Source organism: Haliotis rubra, unplaced genomic scaffold, assembly GCF_003918875.1.
Source record: "Haliotis rubra isolate DU_JTF1 unplaced genomic scaffold, ASM391887v1 Scf547, whole genome shotgun sequence".
NCBI lineage: Eukaryota > Metazoa > Mollusca > Gastropoda > Lepetellida > Haliotidae > Haliotis > Haliotis rubra.
In genome coordinates this window covers 400,477-419,395 of record NW_025767243.1, presented here as the reverse complement: position 1 = coordinate 419,395, position 18,919 = coordinate 400,477, and the positions used below count along the sequence as shown (strand labels likewise).

The window sequence follows — 18,919 nt, the reverse complement described above, 5'->3', positions numbered from 1 at the left end:
AGGGGGCTAACTCTCGTCTTAGAAGCGAAACGTGAGTAGTCATTAATGTTCACTTTTTCACTTAGTTAATTAGATTACAGCAGCTGTCAATGTCACATAATTCAATCTGTTTACAGATACATATCACATACAGTACTTGTCTACAATACACGATGATGTATGCGTTTTAGCTAATAAACATGTTCATTGATGTTGTTTTAATACCGTTTTGTGTACGATGAAAATAGTAGTTTACAATGCTGAACTAGTGAATACAACGGGCGTGGTGTATGGAACCAACAGAACCAACAGAAGATAATGTCAGGATGTCTTATAGAGTATAGTTTTCAGTAATATAACAGCAACATGTAGTCATTGTAACATGTAGTCAGTCACATCAGTAGAGTATCTGTGAAGGACAATAGGTGAGTGAGTTTATTTAAGTGATATACGGTCGTTCGTAGACACTGTCCTTGACCTTTTTGATGAAGGCAATGAAATTATTTGTGTTATTAAATATTTGGACCCACTGACAACAATGTGATAGGCAAGATTCATGAAAGCATGATAGATATGCGAACCTCACCTTTGAAATGTCTCACTTGCATCCCACATACACTGATGACTGGACACCCATTGTTCTTGTCAACTTCTTGATGGCCTTGTTTGGCACCTCCTGCGCCTAGATTTTCGAAACTCTCTTAGCGCTAAGATAGTCATAAGTGCCATACATTAACATTAACTTACGACTATCTTAGCGCTAAGAGAGCTTCGAAAATCTAGGCCCTGGTCTGTTGGCGCAGATCACAAGAGTGCCTGTGTGTTCTCCACCAGGGGCACGGTTCTTCTGACATTCTTGGTAATGCAGAAGGCTGCAGTGTTGGGGAGACTTCACATTCTCCTGAAAGTTCTTAGTGGGTTCGACTAGCCAGTGCTTCCTTGGAGAAGTCCCATTCGCTGTCTGGGCTGCATGTAGGGGCAGCAAGGTTGCCTGAGCTGATGATGAGCCTTACCACCCCGACTTGGCTTGGTCCACCAAACCTCCCTCGGCTGTATTTTAGTTTAATCTGTAAGACATAATAATTCAATAAGTTGATTTGTGTTTGCTTTATTCCATTCACCAAAGAATTGTCTATGGCACTAATTATTATTGCTTTCAGCGCATCAGTGTGCACTCAATGTTCATACTGGTTAGTATACAACCTGACCGCCTCCTTGGTGTAGTGGTTAGAGCGTCCGCCCGGAGAGCAGAAGGTCGCGTGTTCGATCCCCGACCGCGTCATACCAAAAGACGTTAAAATACGTGTTGGTCCCTGCCTGGCGCTCGGCATTAATGGGTACATCAAGGACTGGTCGGCTCGGAGTCAGTATAATGTGTCTGAGTGGGGTATTCATGCTTCACTGCGGCATGGTATCTCAGTGGGCTAGCACTATAAAACCAGCTTAAGTCTGGGCTAGTACAAGCAGCCACACATACACATACACACGCATGCACATCGTCATATGAGTGAAATATTCTCAAGTACGACGTTAAACCCAATTTCACCTCACCTAGTATACAACCTACACTGCCTGTGTACGAATGTCACATTACCATCTCATCTTTATGTTTGCAGAAACAGACTCTGCCATGTCGGAGAGGATAGACCTGGATGCTCCACGATGGAATCAGGGGACATTCCTTGGACGACTCAAGTACTTCTTCTGGGTCACTGACCCGCGTCTGACCGTAGTCCCGACACATCGGTTCCATGAGGCGAAACTCTGCTGGAGCAGTACAGGTGAGACTTGATTGATTGAACATTACCTATTTAATAACATGCATATACCTGTATCTATACATGATGAGGTAGCCTTGTGGTTACAGCATTCATTCATCATGCCACAGACCTAAGTTCAATTCCCACTTGGGTAGAACGTGAACCTCATTTCTGGTGCACCCCTGTGTATATTGCTAAAAGTAGCATTCGCTGAACAATGATTCAAATCCCAAATTTACTATGCGCCAGGTCAGTGGTGACCTTTAGGTATGCCAGAAACCTACATGGGTTCCAATCCTGATTGAACCTGCTTGTGTTTCTAGGTCATGAGTAAACAATCAATACCTACTTCTCTTTAGGTTTTCCTACCCCATTCAGCGGACATGTTATGATATAACTGAAATACTGTTCAAAGATGCAACACTTACTCCTTAAAAAATTCCAGAATTGTTTGGGTCTATCAGAAGCAGATTATTTTGTGTGTCTAGTGAGGTCTGTGGTGTATATAGAGATTACAAAATGAGTGGGTGTTGAATATGGAAAATATTCCGAGATATGTTTAAATGTTTTAATTAATTCACGGGCGAAAGCAACATATTCGACAACCACAATTTTTGTGATCTATTTATTACACACAGGACAGGAAAACAGTGTATTCAAAGAACTGAACATCAAGCAGTCGTTGCCGAATATAAACAAAACAAACGGGAGCTAACTCTGTTACGACTACTTTATAGATGAAAATAAACAATTAAAAATATTCAATTGAAAAATAAAACTTATCCCCAGGACACAGAAATTGAATTTTAATGATCGACATGCCTAATGTTTTGTTTGGTTGACATGTTTGGTCAAAACCTGCTTGAAAGGAGTTATAATGTTAATCTGAAATATCGAGGAGGCAACAGAAAGGTCACTTGCATTGAATTCAGCATTATGACGTCACTATCGTTGAATAACCTAGTTTGGTTACACACTTGTTGGATAACTTTCCGCTGGTTACACAACACCTGTTTCAAATAGCCAAAATTATCTCATAATGATATTCAGAACACGTGTGTAAAAGGAAGTATTTATTCAGGGGTGGAAATAACTTTAAAATTGCTAGTGTACTCTGGTACAGTGGCACATGTAAAATCTCTTGCCCTGATAATTTTCCCACTATACCGGCCGATTTTCTTGTTCATTTTTTAAATAAACAACATAATTAACATTGGAAAGTCAACTGGACACCGGTACAGCGTGATATACAAATTTGCTTGCCCGACAGAAAAAAACACTGGACTGGGGAGTCGGGCAATGGGTTATTTCCATCCCTGATTTATACAGGTTACTTGCCAGCTCACATTATCATTGTCTGTAGGCGAGGTGAAGAACCAGCAAACACATCCTCTACCAGCATCCGCCAAGCCCAGAAGATGTTCCTCTCCGCCTTCCACCCTGACTCTGGGGATTTGCAGAATGTGATTGGTCGGATGTCCTTCCAAGTACCTGGCGGCATGATCCTCATTGGAGCCATGATTACATTCTACAAGTAGGTTTGATCTACCGGTACTCCATGTACCGACCCGTGAAGGTCCGGGGTAGAATACTGATCTTCAGTAACCCATGTTTGTCATAAGAGGCGACTAACGGGATTGGATGGTCAGACTCGCTGACTTGGTTGACACATTTCATCGGCTCCCAATTGCGTAGATTGATGCTCATGCTGTTGATCACTGGATTGTCTGGACCAGACTTGATTATTTACAGATAGCCGCCATATAGCTCAGGCGTGTAGCAAGCCATTTTTTTTGTGTAAGCCCGATAGGTTGCACAGCTTTGTATTTAGATAGTATTGAGGGCTTGCCCAACCTTTTTAGCAACAATCATGTGTAAGCCCGGGCTCTTTTTCATAATGGTAGCTACGCCTTGTAACTGGAATATTGCTGAGTGTGGCCAAACCAAATCAAACCAAAATGTTCTACTTTTAAGTAGGATCTACAGTAGTAATATTCTACGTTTATGTTGCATCTACACTGGTATCACTGTAACAATTCTTAACGTCCTTGTACAGATCAAACACTGCTGTGGTATTTTGGCAGTGGGCCAACCAGTCCTTCAATGCCCTTGTCAACTACACCAACCGCAACGCTGCGTCGGACATCTCTACAAAGTGAGTAAACTAGGTCCTCCTGATGTCTGTACTGGAGGCTGAGTCTGTCTTTTGTCACATTTCATAACATTCAACTCCTGTAAGCAGTTAAACTCTCTCATGTTTGTGCTTGAAGATCTGAGGACAACTCCATCAAGGGTCATGACAAGAGGTGGTCAAGTGTTTTCGTTGATAAGCTGGTCACTTGCCCATTGCTCTATAAGTATAATAATCTTGAATGCGAAATTTAGCCCATTTCACCTCACCTCATGCAATCACTGGCAGTCAGTGGTTTCTATGCAGTGGTGGTGTGTGGTCCTGTGCATAGACCTCAGGTCACAAATCAGTTGACGTTAAGCAACATTGGGTGTGGAGAGTCCTTGGATGGGTGAGAGTTTCTAGGACCCCACAACTAAGCACATCGTGATACACATTGTTTCACCATAGGAAAGTGAGTTTGATCAAAATTGCCTCTGTTCACCCAGCAGAAAATGAGTACCTGGTGGGATCAGTCATGTGACTATTAACCTTCCAGCACCTCACAGACAGCTTGGGTTATCTGGGGTAATAATAATCAAGATTATGTTTGTGTGCTTTGAGCAGGATATGAAGCCTGGAAAGCCGTGTTATAAATATTCTACATTATTACATTATATGCTGGTGAAACAGTCTGTGAATCTGGAATCTTGAATTTCTGATTTTAGTGTATGATCATTCCGATAACGAGACATATTGACAGTCTGTTGCCAAGGCAACACTAAGTCTGTGTACACACAATATGACGTTGACGTTACTTCAGCTATGTAGTCCTACAGTTTTCACTGGCACTAGGGGCTGATGCTGGATCTTTGGGTTGATGTTACGATAACTTGATTAATATATTCAGTGATGAAAATCATGGTAATACCTTATACCATTTGTGTCGAGGAGAATCATTGTAATTTCACCATTTTCAGAACTAGTGCACAGTGTTGTGGAATGTTTCAGACAAATGGCGGTAGCATATGTCAGCGCCACATCATGTGCCCTTGTAACTGCTCTCGGACTCAAGCATCTTCTTGCCAAGGTCAGAGGCATTCTACTTCAGTGATCATTCCATTCCGGTACTGTCGAGCAGGCCCAAACCTCAAACCTTGTATAGTCTATTACTTATCACAGCTTTGAGAAGTCAGGGATAGAATATGACTGCATGGTTCCTGATCTACAAAGTGTTCGTAGCATTATGAGGCATCATAAATATGTAGTTTATCATAGGATAACAAATGGCTTAGTGCTAAGAAAGCTTTGTGGATCAGGCGCCAGCAACCTAAACTTGTTATACAAAGCAGGGGTGACTATTGCGGGGGGAAACAACTATTGTGATAGTGATAGTCTATTGCGACCAACTATTGCAATACTATTGCAGTAGTTTTTTTCTCCTTGAATTGTCTCATTTGAATTCATTTCCCAAATGAACGTATAGTTTATATGAAATAAAAACAAGTTGAAGTAGTTTCAGTCACTTTTAGTGAGTGACAAGAAACTTGAACCCCAGATCAAGTAAACAGTTAAAACATAAACTCAATGTAGCTGCAAGTCTGCACCCAAACATCGCGTAGCGCATTTACCAACGGAAGTCAATTACTAAACTATCGATAGTCACACACACTATCGATGCATCAATATTTTTTTGTTTCTGCCATCGATTAATTGCTATCGGAGACTCAACAATTGCAATCCATCGATAGTTTGATGCATCATTACAGCCCTAATACAAAGATCATAATTGATCATGTGTCCACTTTTGGTGACTTGTTGATCACAGGTCATCGTTCCCCATCAGGGGATGCTGCTCTTGATATCAATCACTGGATTATCTGGTCCAGACATTGTTATTTGCAGGCAATATTGCTGACTGAAGCATTACACAACCAATGAATAAAAAAAGTGAAGGAACATTCTTTTTCCGAGAGATCGTCCTTGGGGTACATATTATGCATTTTCCGGCTGAAAAATGTCCTGTGACAGTTGTATCAATGTTTTTTGAATAAAAAGATTGAACAATAAATAAACTCTTTTATTTATTATACGGACCCTACCTCACGGAGTTACCTCCCTTAGCGCATGCGCACCAACTGGGTAGGCTCCTAGACCCGTATCATCATTCCTTCTGCTGTCACTGCCGTGAACAGACGTTATATGTAACCATTCATGAGCCGTGCAGCTGAATACGCTATGTCTGAGACACCACCTGTATGTATGGTCTTTATTTGCCTAAAACAAGGAACAGTAAAGCTTTACAGTTGGTTGTTTCATAATTGTGACTTTGTATTAATACAAAATCTGCGAACTTTCCGTGGTTTTACGCCGCGTGTTGCTCTGCCATGGCGGGAAGTTTAGCGTGCCATGTGGTAAATAATATTGCGTATTAAAACCAACTATTACTTTCCGTGGTAACCTTCACGTATTTTTCAATGTTTTCCTACGTGTTTATATGCTGCTGGCGCCCGTTAACTAACATGCTTGCGTGTTTGTTTTCAGGCCTTTTCATCCTGTTCGGTCTGTGGGGTAGTAGTCCCCCCGGGCCGACAGTCATACAAACTGTGTTGCCTGTCTGGAAAAGGCGGGACCGCGGCGCTGATTCCTGCCCTATTTGTCTGGCCTTTTCCCCGGGCCCAGAAGAGGCGGCGGCCCGATCGTTGTTTTATCGTTGAGATCGTGTGGCGGGAGGGACCTGGCGCAGGTTCCCCGTCTAAAACAAAATGAGCGTCAAAAAGGGAAAAAATCGAGGCCCTTCCCCTCTCCTGCCACTTCCCCTCACTGTGTGCTTGGACAGAATTCCCTCCTCCTGGCCTCCGGTCTTTGGGAGTCTGTGTTTATGCATAATATGTACCCCAAGGGGCGATCTCTCTGAAAAGAATTAACCAAACCTGCAGAGGTTTTCAATTCTTTGAAGAGAGTCGATCCTGGGTGGGGCCTCCCGCCTCCCGCAATTCTGTTCACTGATAAGAATTCAGCAGAAGGAATGATGATACGGGTCTAGGAGCCTACCCAGTTGGTGCGCATGCGCTAAGGGAGGTAACTCCGTGAGGTAGGGTCCGTATAATAAATAAAAGAGTTTATTTATTGTTCAATCTTTTTATTCAAAAAACATTGATACAACTGTCACAGGACATTTTTCAGCCGGAAAATGCATAATATGTACCCCAAGGACGACTCTCTTCAAAGAATTGAAAACCTCTGCAGGTTTGGTTAAGTTTTTATTGTTACCTGCTTCAGGAAAAAGAGTCTGCTTGTCGCCATTTTGAAGGCTACAAGTTCATGATGCCAATCACTGGAATGTTTGTTCCTGACTTGATTGTTTACAGACCGCCACCTTGTAGCTGGAGTTTTACTGAGTGTGACATTAAGAAACAAACAAAAGAATCATGTTGTCCATGTTGCAGAGAGCGGCGCCGCTGGTGCAGAGATTTGTTCCCTACGCTGCGGTTGCTGCTGCTAACATGGTGAACATCCCACTCATGAGGCAGAGGTGTGTGTTGTGTCAGCTCCGGCCTTTGTCTACCTCTGCTTCTTGGTCTCTGGCTGAACTGGTGCTTTGCTGACACTCTGTCTACCAATTAAACTGAACTTACTCAGCATTTGCTTCTAGAACTGTTTTTTCTGTGTCTGTGTTTACTTGTTGATCTATTTTGTGTTTGCTTCTGTGTCTGTGCTGAATGTCGTCTGCTTCTACCCCTGAAACACCTCTCTGAACCTGTGTCTTTGCTAAATGTCGTCTGCTTCTAATCTTCTGCTTGTCAAATCTTGAAACTGTGTCTGCCTCTACTCCAGAAATATCTGTCTGAATTTGTTTCTTTGCTGAAACATTTCTGCTTCTACTCCTGAAACGCCTGTCTGATCCTGTGTCTCTGCTAAATGTCGTCTGCTTCTACTCCTGAAACACCTGTCTGATTCTGTATCCAATCATGAATCCTGTTTCTGCTTCTACCTCTGTGTCTATTCACGAAACTGTATTCCTATGTATCTGTATCCAGTGACTGATTGCCAGCTGCTGTTTCTATATTTGTCTGTTTCTGCTCCAGTGAGCTGGCTGACGGGATCCAGCTGTTTGATGACAACAACAACAAAGTTATGGAATCTCGGGTAAGGACACATCAAACTGACAAATGAAGTGTTTATCCTAGCGAAGGTCAAACATTGATCTTGCTATTATCCACTGGAGTGTTTGGCACTGACATGAATATCAATAGCTGGAAATATACAAACTATGGCATAAAAACAACATTCACCTGCTCTGCTGGTTGTGAAGAACTCATCCTCCCTCAGTAAAAATGTACTCTTTTCTGATTGGTCATTTCAATGTCTCTGCAGTATGCTGCAACAAAGGGAATTGGCCAGGTGGTGTTTTCAAGAATCGTCATGGCAACCCCAAGCATGAGTAAGTTAGTTTAGTTTGGCAATATATATTTCATATATGATCACCATGCTGTGAGATATGGGGTAGAACAAATATATGTGTTGTCAGGGTCTGTTGAAATATCAATTCCTGACATTATGCCAAAACATGTTTTTGATGTGTTTGTATACCAGTGTATATGACATTATATACTTTTTCATATATCCTCTGGGGCGATAGGGTAGCCTAATAGTTCAAGCATTAGCTTGCCATGTCGAATACCGGGTTCGATTCCCCACATGGGTACAATGTGTGAAGCCCATTTCTGGTGTCCTTGGTGTGATATTGCTGGAATATTGCTATAATCGGTGTTCACTCTATATATCCTCTACTGATATGAAGGCATACTGTTCACTGCTAACTGTTGCTTTTATTTTTGTGTGTGAAATACCTGTAATGTTTAGACACTAATATAAGGGATAAGATGTGTGAACATTTGTTGTATGAAACATTGGCTTCATCCATGGTTGTTTTTTTAGCGATGCTGCCATTTCTGATGGAGTCTCTGGAGAAGACAAGGTTCATGAAGAAAAACCGATACATCAACGCCCCTCTGCAGGTGCTACTGGCTGGACTAGTGTGAGTGATGTTTTCACTGAAGTAACAACTGCTCCCTCAGCTGGTATATCCACTTAGCCCCCAAAAGTAATAATGACTGCTCCCTCAGCTAGTATATCCACTTAGCCCCCAAAAGTAATAATGACTGCTCCCTCAGCTGGTATATCCACTTAGCCCCCAAAAGTAATAATGACTGCTCCCTCAGCTAGTATATCCACTTAGCCCCCAAAAGTAATAATGACTGCTCCCTCAGCTGGTATATCCACTTAGCCCCCAAAAGTAATAATGACTGCTCCCTCAGCTGGTTTATCCACTTAGCCCCAAAAGTAATAATGACTGCTCCCACTTATCCCTCAGCTGGTTTATCCACTTAGCCCCCAAAAGTAATAATGACTGCTCCCTCAGCTGGTATATCCACTTAGCCCCCAAAAGTAATAATGACTGCTCCCTCAGCTGGTTTATCCACTTAGCCCCCAAAAGTAATAATGACTGCTCCCTCAGCTGGTATATCCACTTAGCCCCCAAAGGTCATAATGACTGCTCCCTCAGCTAGTACATCCACTTATCCCTAAACTGTGATAATGTGTGCTATAAGAAGTGATCTAAAAACTATAATAAAGACTGCTTCCCCAGCTAGTATACAAACTGATGTCTCATCTGAAATAATGACTGCTCCCTCAACTGGTATATGAACTGATGTCACAACAGTAATAATGACTGCTCCCTCAACTGATATGAGGACTTTGTCAACCTCCTGTGCAGTAATGACAACGCCACTGCCACACAGGCTAATTTGTATATCAGGTGACCAAACTTTTCTCTCATATAAACAAACACACTTATTCTGAAATCAGTTCATACTGACCTAATGCAAGTTTTTCGATGTTATTCTTTATTGTTTTGCACAATTATATAGATATGCTTCTGCAAAAGTGATAAGCATGACAATATATATTTGTGTATCAAAGTGACTGTATCATAACTCTCAGTAGGGCTAATGTAAACAAAGGACAGCAACGTAAATCAAAATAGTTTTCTAAGTGAAAGGTAACCATTCTATCACAAATGTTTAGCTAGATGTCTAAATTCATCATAAACTAAACAGACAAATGCACTGTGTAAGATGTGATGAGTGAGTGAGTGAGTCTAGTTTTACACCGCACTCAGCAATATTCCAGCTATATGGCGGCGGTCTGTAAATAACCAAGTCTGGACCAGACAATCCAGTGATCAACGTAAGATGTGATGAATCGTCACTTGGCAGTGGTCTGTGGCAGTGGTAATCTGGCCACGTGTAGAGGAGAGTGGACTGATCTCTGGGCTGTAATAATGAATTCTCCTTCAGATAACGCACCTTCTTTTCAGGTTGCTGTTCATGACTCCGACTGCGTGTGCCTTGTTCCCACAGAAATGGTGAGTGAATTAAATTTAGCGTAAATTTTCACTGAGAATGTTTTGACATATCACTAGTACAGTGTATATTACATCAAAATGGTAACAGACAGTTCAATATATACTGTTGAAAGGTGTCTTGGGTTGAAGAGATTAAACTTTCAAACATTTGATAGTGTTGTAGGGAGATGGAAGTTTTAGCTTCTGACTGAAGTCAAGTAAGCTTATGTCATGGCCTGCTTGTCCGTCGTCTGTGGCAACCGAGGAAACTGAAAATTGATATTCTTGTTAATGGCAATGATGACCATGACTTTGCCAAAGAGATTTGATTCCAGTTTTACAATATGGCCATTTTCTTGAAGAACCAGTTATAGCCATGACTATATAAAGGCAGCTTCCCTTGTTTGACGGGGTGGTGGAGTAGCCTAATGGTTAAAACATCTGCTTGTCATGCTGAAGATCGGGTTCGATTCCCCACATGGGTACAATAAGTGAAGCTCATTTCTGGTGTCCCACACTGTAAAATTGTTGAATATTGCTAAAAGCGGCATAAAACCATACTTACTCACTCCCTTAATTGACCCTCAGCTGCCACGAAGTTGTATCTGTGGCACTGTTCTTGTCTGCCACGGCCAGTGCTATGTACATTGTAGCAGTGACTGAAACAAACTGCCACAGAATGGACATATTGATCATAGTATTTCTTAGCTCTCTTTCCAAGGACTTTACTTTCAATTTCCTCAGCTCTGTCCAGACTGACAGGCTTCGAGCAATGGAGCCCCAGAGAATTGAGAAAGCAATGGAGAAGTACGGTGATCGACTCCCCATGACTCTGTACTTTAACAAGGGACTGTAATCTGGAGAATGAAGTATGGAGATGACCTCATCCCTGGTGCAGCAAACCAATCAGACTGAGATTTGAGGATGTGAATATCAGTATTTATTCAACACTTTCATAACCAGATTTATATTTAATGGGAAAGTGACTTGTCTCTTTCGTGTTTATACAGAGACAAGTGTTGTGTGGTCAATATTGACATGAAATATTTTGACCACAACTTCAAATTCTTGTGATCAGGCATGATTCCGATTCGATGAATTGTCTGACTGGAACTGCCTTTCATGTCAGTCAATATATGAATGCAGATATACGATAAAGTAGATTTTGTGTGCTTGTTACAGTACAACATTGTATATTTCATACAACATTGTAGACAGAGTGATTGGTTATATACAATAGTTTAGACTATATGAGGAAAGGTGCATGTTAGAGTTCTGAAGACATTGTGATTGTATGAATACAACATTGTATCAATAGTAGTTTTCAGGGTGATTGTATCAAAATATCCTAAGTATGGTGATCAGTACAAAATATACGCAGAGTGGAGGTATGAATGGAACAACGTATGCAGGGTGATTGTATCAACAGATCAATGTATACGGGGTTATTTTATCAATAGAACAATGCATGCATGGTAATTGTATCCATAGAACAATGTATGCCAGATTTGTATTAGTACCAGATTGAATGCATATTGGTTGTATCAGTAGAACATTGTATGCTATACAACAATGAGATTTGTTGTATTAGCAGAACATTGTATGCAGATTGAATGCATATTGGTTGTATCAGTAGAACATTGTATGCATAGTTGTTGTATTAGTAGTATGAGTAGAACAATGTATGCAGGAGGATTATATCAAAACTCTATTGAATAAGCAGTGATAGTGCTTGCTAGTGCTTGGCTGTATGTGAGAACACTGCTAGTGCTTGGCTGTATGTGAGAACACTGCTAGTGCTTGGCTGTATGAGAGAACACTGCTAGTGCTTGGCTGTATGTGAGAACACTGCTAGTGCTTGGCTGTATGTGAGAACACTGCTAGTGCTTGGCTGTATGTGAGAACACTGCTAGTGCTTGGCTGTATGTGAGAACAGTGCTAGTGCTTGGCTGTATGTGAGAACATTGCTAGTGCTTGCCTGTATGTGAGAACACTGCTAGTGCTTGGCTGTATGTGCTAGTGCTTGGCTGTATGAGAGAGAACACTGCTAGTGCTTGGCTGTATGAAGAACACTGCTAGTGCTTGGCTGTATGTGAGAACACTGCTAGTGCTTGGCTGTATGTGAGAACAGTGCTAGTGCTTGGCTGTATGTGAGAACACTGCTAGTGCTTGGCTGTATGAGAGAACACTGCTAGTGCTTGCCTGTATGTGAGAACACTGCTAGTGCTTGGCTGTATGAGAGAACACTGCTAGTGCTTGGCTGTATGTGAGAACACTGCTAGTGCTTGGCTGTATGTGAGAACAGTGCTAGTGCTTGCCTGCATGTGAGAACATTGCTAGTGCTTGCCTGCATGTGAGAACATTGCTAGGGCTTGCCTGCATGTGAGAACGTTGCTAGACCGTTGCTAGACCGTTGAAGACCCCAAAAAGCAGCCTTTGTCAAACCTTTTTTCTGGTGACCAGCAAGAGAATGACATTGTATCATTTCACGTGAACAAACAAGACAAAACTACTTTGTCAGTGAAGACATCAAATTTGCAATTAAACATCACTAGACAAGATTATTTACCTTTTCAGTTCTAATTTGTTATTGCTAGGCATTGTATTATATGCAGGGATTACGATTACCGTGTGTATTTGTCTCGTATATAGAGCCGGAAATAACAATCAGCTGTGCACACGTTTTCCGGCGATACTGAAATGTGTCAATGTGTAACACTTGCCTGTCTAAACAAGCTGTAACTGACAGGCGAAATTGATTGATGAACATGACTGTCAAATTTACAATATTTGATTGTGTGTGTTTGTTAAGCCATTTTGTAACTTAACTCTTGTTAAATCACAAATTAGGAGACTCAGAGGGATGTGGCGACTGAAGTAGATCTCATGTAGCGGAATTATTCATGTGCAATATTGACGTGCTATTGACCTTGATCAAAGGATTTATTTTTATGTTGTCATAATACTTTGTTTATGAAGTGCGGAAGTGATCTCTGTGTCTTTTTGTAACTGTGAAATAGTATTTTGTGTACAAAGTTTTTCTTTGTGAGTTTGTTATTGTTTTAACCAGATTGCTTGTAGGTTGTTGGCTGGTCAATGAGGACTGGTATTCTGTAAGAACTGTGCAACTGGTTGGTACCGAAGTTTCTACAAGTTTGCTAGATCTTGTCAGCGAGTCAGCGTGGACTCAGGACCTTTTTGTGTGAACATCTGACCTTAACAAAAAGATCACAGCAGTTTGACCTCACCTAAGACCATGGAGGGTTTCTGTGAAACTCTCATATGATATTTATAATTCTCGGTGACAGTCAGCTGCTGTGTCCTAAGAAACAAACGGATCAGTATCCCAGTATCCATCGACATTGTCAAACACCCCCTCCCCATCTACCCCTCCATTGCTTGAAGATCTCACCTCTATAGAAGGCCATCGCAGGGGACACTGAGCGGAATGTGACTGCCAATTCTAAAGGATGTGTGGGTTCTGGGCCAAACAAATGCAACCTCTTAAAATGAGTTGGTTTCATTTGTCTACCATCTTGAATTTAAAATGAGTGAGTTTATTTTTACACCACTCTCAGCAATATTCCAGCTACTTAGCGGCGGTCTGTAAATAATCGAGTCTGAACCATACAATCCAGGGATCAACATCATGAGCATCGGGATACACAATTGGGATACAATGGGATACAATGTCATATGTCAACCAAGTCAGCAAGCCTGACCACCTGATCCAATTAGTTGCCTCTTACAAAAAGCATGGGTTACTGAAGATCACTTCTAACCCGGACCTTCACAGGTCCTCTTTTAAGGGTCAAAGGTTTACCCGGTACCTTTTTACAATAATATGTGATTGAACACTTCTGAAAGGCTTTGTTCATATATCAGAGACTTGCCATGTCCAGGATACAAAGCATTTGTTAGTTAAAACGTCCTGAATACATTACTGTATTTTTCGAATCCATCAACTGACTGACTGACTGAGTTTGGTTTTACGCCGCTTTTAGCAATATTCCAGCAACATCACGGCAGGGGACACCAGAAATGGGCTTCACACATTGTGCCCATGTGGGGATTCGAACCCGGGTTGACGAGCGGACGCTTTAACCATTAGGTTACCCCAACGCCCCTCGAATCCATCAAGGATGGAATGGTGAGCAAATAAAACTAAAACTAAAGCATTTCATTTTGATTGGACAGAAATCTGGTAAAATCTGTTCACTGGAAGGAGAAAAGTTTAGTTTTGGGGAATGCAAGTGTTTTTAACAGTATGAACAATAATTACAATAATAATGCATTTTTTGTTCAAAGTTAATGAGTGAGTGAGTTTAGTTTTACGCCTCACTCAGCATTATCCCAGCTATATGGCGGCGCGGTCTGTAATTAATCGAGTCTGGACCAGACAATCCACTGATCAACAGCATGAACATCGATCTGCTCAGTTGGGAACCGATCAAAGTTAATGACCTTCAATGGAGAACACTGTGGCCATGTTGCAGTCTGATACCATGGAATACACAGCGTAACTCAGGTAATACTGTGGTATACACACAGGGTACACACATATCAGAACTATATAGATCTTGAGGTTATATTAGTAGGGTCACTTTGAAAAATTGAATATTCACAATGCCAGCTACATTGTTACTTAGTACAGTGAAAATTGTTTTCTCAAACTGTTATAATTTTATATTGCTATATAAGTTCAATAATACAGTTTAAATAATAAATAAATTGCAAGTAATTCAATGGCATTTGATCAGCAAAAAAAGCTTTTTGTTGCATGCTGGTTTCCATAATCCACCAAATAGACCACACCCACTAGCAGACTTTCTGATTGGCTGATAGTAAAATAAGGTTCCTGTGAGTTGTTATTTACTGAACAATGTCACTGTTTTCATATTGTTGTCTCTGTTTTATGTGTTAATGATAAAATAAGTAGTTTCTGAAGCATTGTTGCCATAGTTATTCATAAGAATTGACTTCCAATATGTTTTTTGCTTCTTTTTTTTGGAGATAAAAAGGTCAAAACTGGTGTGCACAGTTTGCATAAATCTATTTGGATTTACGAAGGGTACACGCTATTTCTTACATTTAAACATCTTTAAATGCAAAACGATATTGACGTCAGCTCCGAATAAGACAATGTAATGAACAGAATATTTTGCCACAAAAATCTGATATCATACTGTTATTCTGTGAACTACAGCCCAAGTTTTCCATCTGGCAGAGCCAGAAGAGACATGACTGGTACTGTCAGCTTGCTTTATGAACAACAAGCACTTTTATCTGGTTTATCAGAAAATGTTATCCAGGTTAAAATCATTCTTTGTTTTCAGACTTGGTGGTGTTATTTGAAATTATCATCCCATATATCCGTGTACTCTTATATCACCTAGGGTATACACAGTAATATACTACTCAAAAGATGCTAAGAATGCCTGATGTTTTGTCTGACTATAGCTATATGTGTTATGACAATTATATAATCATAAGGCGATAGTGAGTGAGTGAGTATGGTTTTACGCCGCTTTTAGCAATAGTCCAGCAATGTCATGGCAGGGGACATCAAAATGGGCTTCACACATTGTACCCATGTGGGGAATTGAACCCGTGTCTTCGGCGTGACGAGCCAATGCTTTAACCACTAGGCTACCATTGGACTATTGCTAATACGGCGTAAAACTTAACTCACTCACTCACTAGTCTGTCATGACCTGACTGTGGTCGCATGTTAGTATTGGGTGTTCTTCAGCTTCTTTCCAGCAGTGTATAAAAGGTCAGTTATTCCAGTCTCATGTATTGTTGGTGTATAGTGTTTGGGGTGATGGAGCCATCAGGTGTAGATCCTGTGGTGTGCCAGATGCATGGATATTCAGTATTAAAGACCGACTCCATTTACAAATTTGTCACCTTTACATTTATTTGCTCTGATACAAACATTAAATGGCAGAGACAATGGAGAACTGAATTTGTTTTCTATTTACTTGGGTTTGTCCTACAACTGATCAGTGTGGTATAAGAAATGTTAGGGATAACAACTTCTTTTATATTATACATGCCAGTACAGAGCAGGGTTACTCTTGGTGCCTTGAGGTGGTGTCTTGGCAGATGCCTCATGAACAAGACCAGAGAGGCAGTGTCCGGGCTGATGGTCTATCAACTAGACCAGAGAGGCAGAGTCCGGGCTGATGGTCTATCAACTGGACCACTGAGGTGGTGTCTTGGCAGATGCCTCATGAACAAGACCAGAGAGGCAGTGTCCGGGCTGATGGTCTATCAACTAGACCACAGAGGCAGTGTCCGGGCTGATGGTCTATCAACTGGACCAGAGAGGCAATGTCCGGGCTGATGGTCTATCAACTGGACCACAGAGGCGGTCTCTTGGTAGATGCCTCATGAAGAAGACCAGAGAGGCAGTCTCCAGTCAAATCCAAGGAGGTGGTCTCTTAGCAGATGCTTTATTGACTATACCAGGGAGGTAGTCTGCTAACAGATCCTGTAGCCATTACATCACGAAAACGGTCCAAAAATTGCACAAAGCTGGTAGGTAAAGAAAGACAGACAAGATGATATGTCGATTGTTTTATTTACACCACGTATGACAGACACACATCTACTGTACAGACCTATAGTGGTTGGTGCTGTGGCTCTCATGCTTAACTAGACACTCCCAATGTCTTATGGGTACACAACCACAAGGGGCTGGCGGATACTGCGAGACAGCATCAGACTACAAAAAAAATTCATCTGTTTCTCATTTAAGCAAGCATATTTTTTCAAAAGGTCATGGTTTAGTTGTGAATACAAGGAAACATTTTTCAGAGGTGTGTAATAATGACTAGTGACCCTTACGTGCATTCTCTATACCACACAAGAAACAACAAATTCCTTTGATCTAAACCCATATCAAATATCTGTCATAATTCTAACAGCAATGATTGTAGCTGTGTTATAGATGATAGCTCTACATATAACAATCAATGTCCAAAAATATGACCTGGTCGTGATTTAGAATAATTTTTAAGCATTTCAAGCAAATTGCATAAATCGCTGATTCAGCAAAAAACAAATCAAGAGCAATCCTGCAATACACACAATCTATTACTGCAGGGGTGGAAATAACCCATTGCCCCGTGCCCGAGTCAAGTGTTTTTTTCTGTCGGGCAAGCAAATTTGTATATCACACTGTACTGGTGTCCAGTTGATATTCCAATGTTAGTTATGTTGTTTATTTAAAATATCAACAAAAAAACGGCCGGTATAGTGGAAAAATGATCAGGGCAAGTGATTTTACATGTGCCACTGTACCGGAGTACACTAGCAATTTTAAAGTTATTTCCACCCCTGTACTGTAGAGTATTCGAGGCATATCTGGAGCAATAATGAAACTAACTGATCTGTGGAAAATGACCTGTCCGTCCAAATCTATGTGTGTTTGCGGACAGTCACTGGACAACATACATCTGATATTGCATTATGCTATCACATTTCTGAAAACGAGAAGATAATGTATGTACACATTCTGTTTCTGTCAAGAGTATATATGGCACTCAGCTTGAATACGACAAGAAGCATATACAGTCAGATAGTATTCATATATTTATAAACATTCTAAAAGAGTTCTCATATCAGATGTCATTAGCCCTGATTTCACAGAAAACAACATACAACAGAATGTAAATACTGATTAGCTACAACATCAGTTCAGTCAAGGGTCAAGGCCGTGCTTACAGTTGACAGGTATTGTACAAGTGCTTGTTCTCTTCTGTCATTCTAAACTAACAACCACGTTCCAGGCTGAACATAGTTTGTTGGGGTATATAACCATTTATCCAAGGGTTATGTTTTGCCTGTTGGGATATATAACCATTTTTGGCAGGTTGATAAGTGCCTGACAGGGATATATAGACCAGCACTGCTGGAGGTATGAGGAACAATGCTGTGCTGCTGCTGGCTGTCCCCACAATGTGAGTTACGCTTCTAGTTACAGCAATGTACATGAAGCCCCAGGTGTTCTAGTTTGGATGCAGATGTTGTGGGGAAAGTGTCGGGATGAAAGTAGTTTTGGAGATTTGTCGGGACAGCACTACTGTTGAAGCGGTATTACAGTGATCATCTGTGTATAGAATGTGTCTGGACATGTGTATAATGGAGGAAGTGTCGGATCTGTGTTAAGTGGAGAAAGTAGTGGAACATTGTTACACTGTTTGAGAAAACAAAGAGACAGCTGTCCAACGATACATGCATATATAATTTATAAACAGTATATAATATCAGTCGTATTTCACCCAGCCAATGTAATAATGCTATTACTGACAGAAAACCATTTTCATACACCTGTAGTAAAGTATACAGGTAGTCATAAATCAGAAGATCATTTTTCATTGGGTTAACAATACCATGAACATAAATTATGTCAGCTTCTAGGATAGTGTCAATTATCCTTAGAACAGCAATAGGAGTCGATGGAATGCTCTTAATATAGAAACTGTGGAAACATTCACAAATTGACACATGCAGATCCTAAACTTTATCCAGAAGATACTGGAACAATGGCTGGTAAATCTGGCCACCGCCATCGCAAATGACCAGCTGACAATCAGAGGCATCAGCTGGGTGGAATACGACAAGCAGCTTGAAAAATAATCACATTTCTGG

At 41.0% G+C, this 18,919-nt stretch overlaps 1 protein-coding gene across 1 annotated transcript; it reads left to right on the top strand.

Annotated features, from left to right (window-relative positions):
* Window positions 1-3: 3 nt before the first annotated feature.
* On the top strand, window positions 4-11,814 carry LOC124253618 (sideroflexin-2-like). The gene is made up of 11 exons (XM_046687426.1): window positions 4-31; window positions 1,596-1,760; window positions 3,069-3,273; window positions 3,796-3,894; window positions 4,861-4,939; window positions 7,299-7,384; window positions 7,938-7,998; window positions 8,227-8,293; window positions 8,791-8,890; window positions 10,235-10,282; window positions 11,006-11,814. Exons 2-11 carry the CDS (start codon window positions 1,610-1,612, stop codon window positions 11,115-11,117), a joined length of 1,008 nt encoding a protein of 335 aa, XP_046543382.1. The 5' UTR covers window positions 4-31; window positions 1,596-1,609; the 3' UTR covers window positions 11,118-11,814.
* The last annotated feature ends 7,105 nt before the right edge of the window (window positions 11,815-18,919 follow it).

Excerpts from the sequence above, each read along its gene's own strand:
- LOC124253618 (XM_046687426.1), top strand. The coding sequence starts at position 1,610 with ATGTCGGAGAGGATAGACCTGGATGCTCCACGATGGAATCAGGGGACA. Across the intron at positions 4,940-7,298 it reads TCAAGCATCTTCTTGCCAAG|AGAGCGGCGCCGCTGGTGCA; the intron begins GTCAGAGGCATT and ends TCCATGTTGCAG. Across the intron at positions 7,385-7,937 it reads ATCCCACTCATGAGGCAGAG|TGAGCTGGCTGACGGGATCC; the intron begins GTGTGTGTTGTG and ends TTTCTGCTCCAG.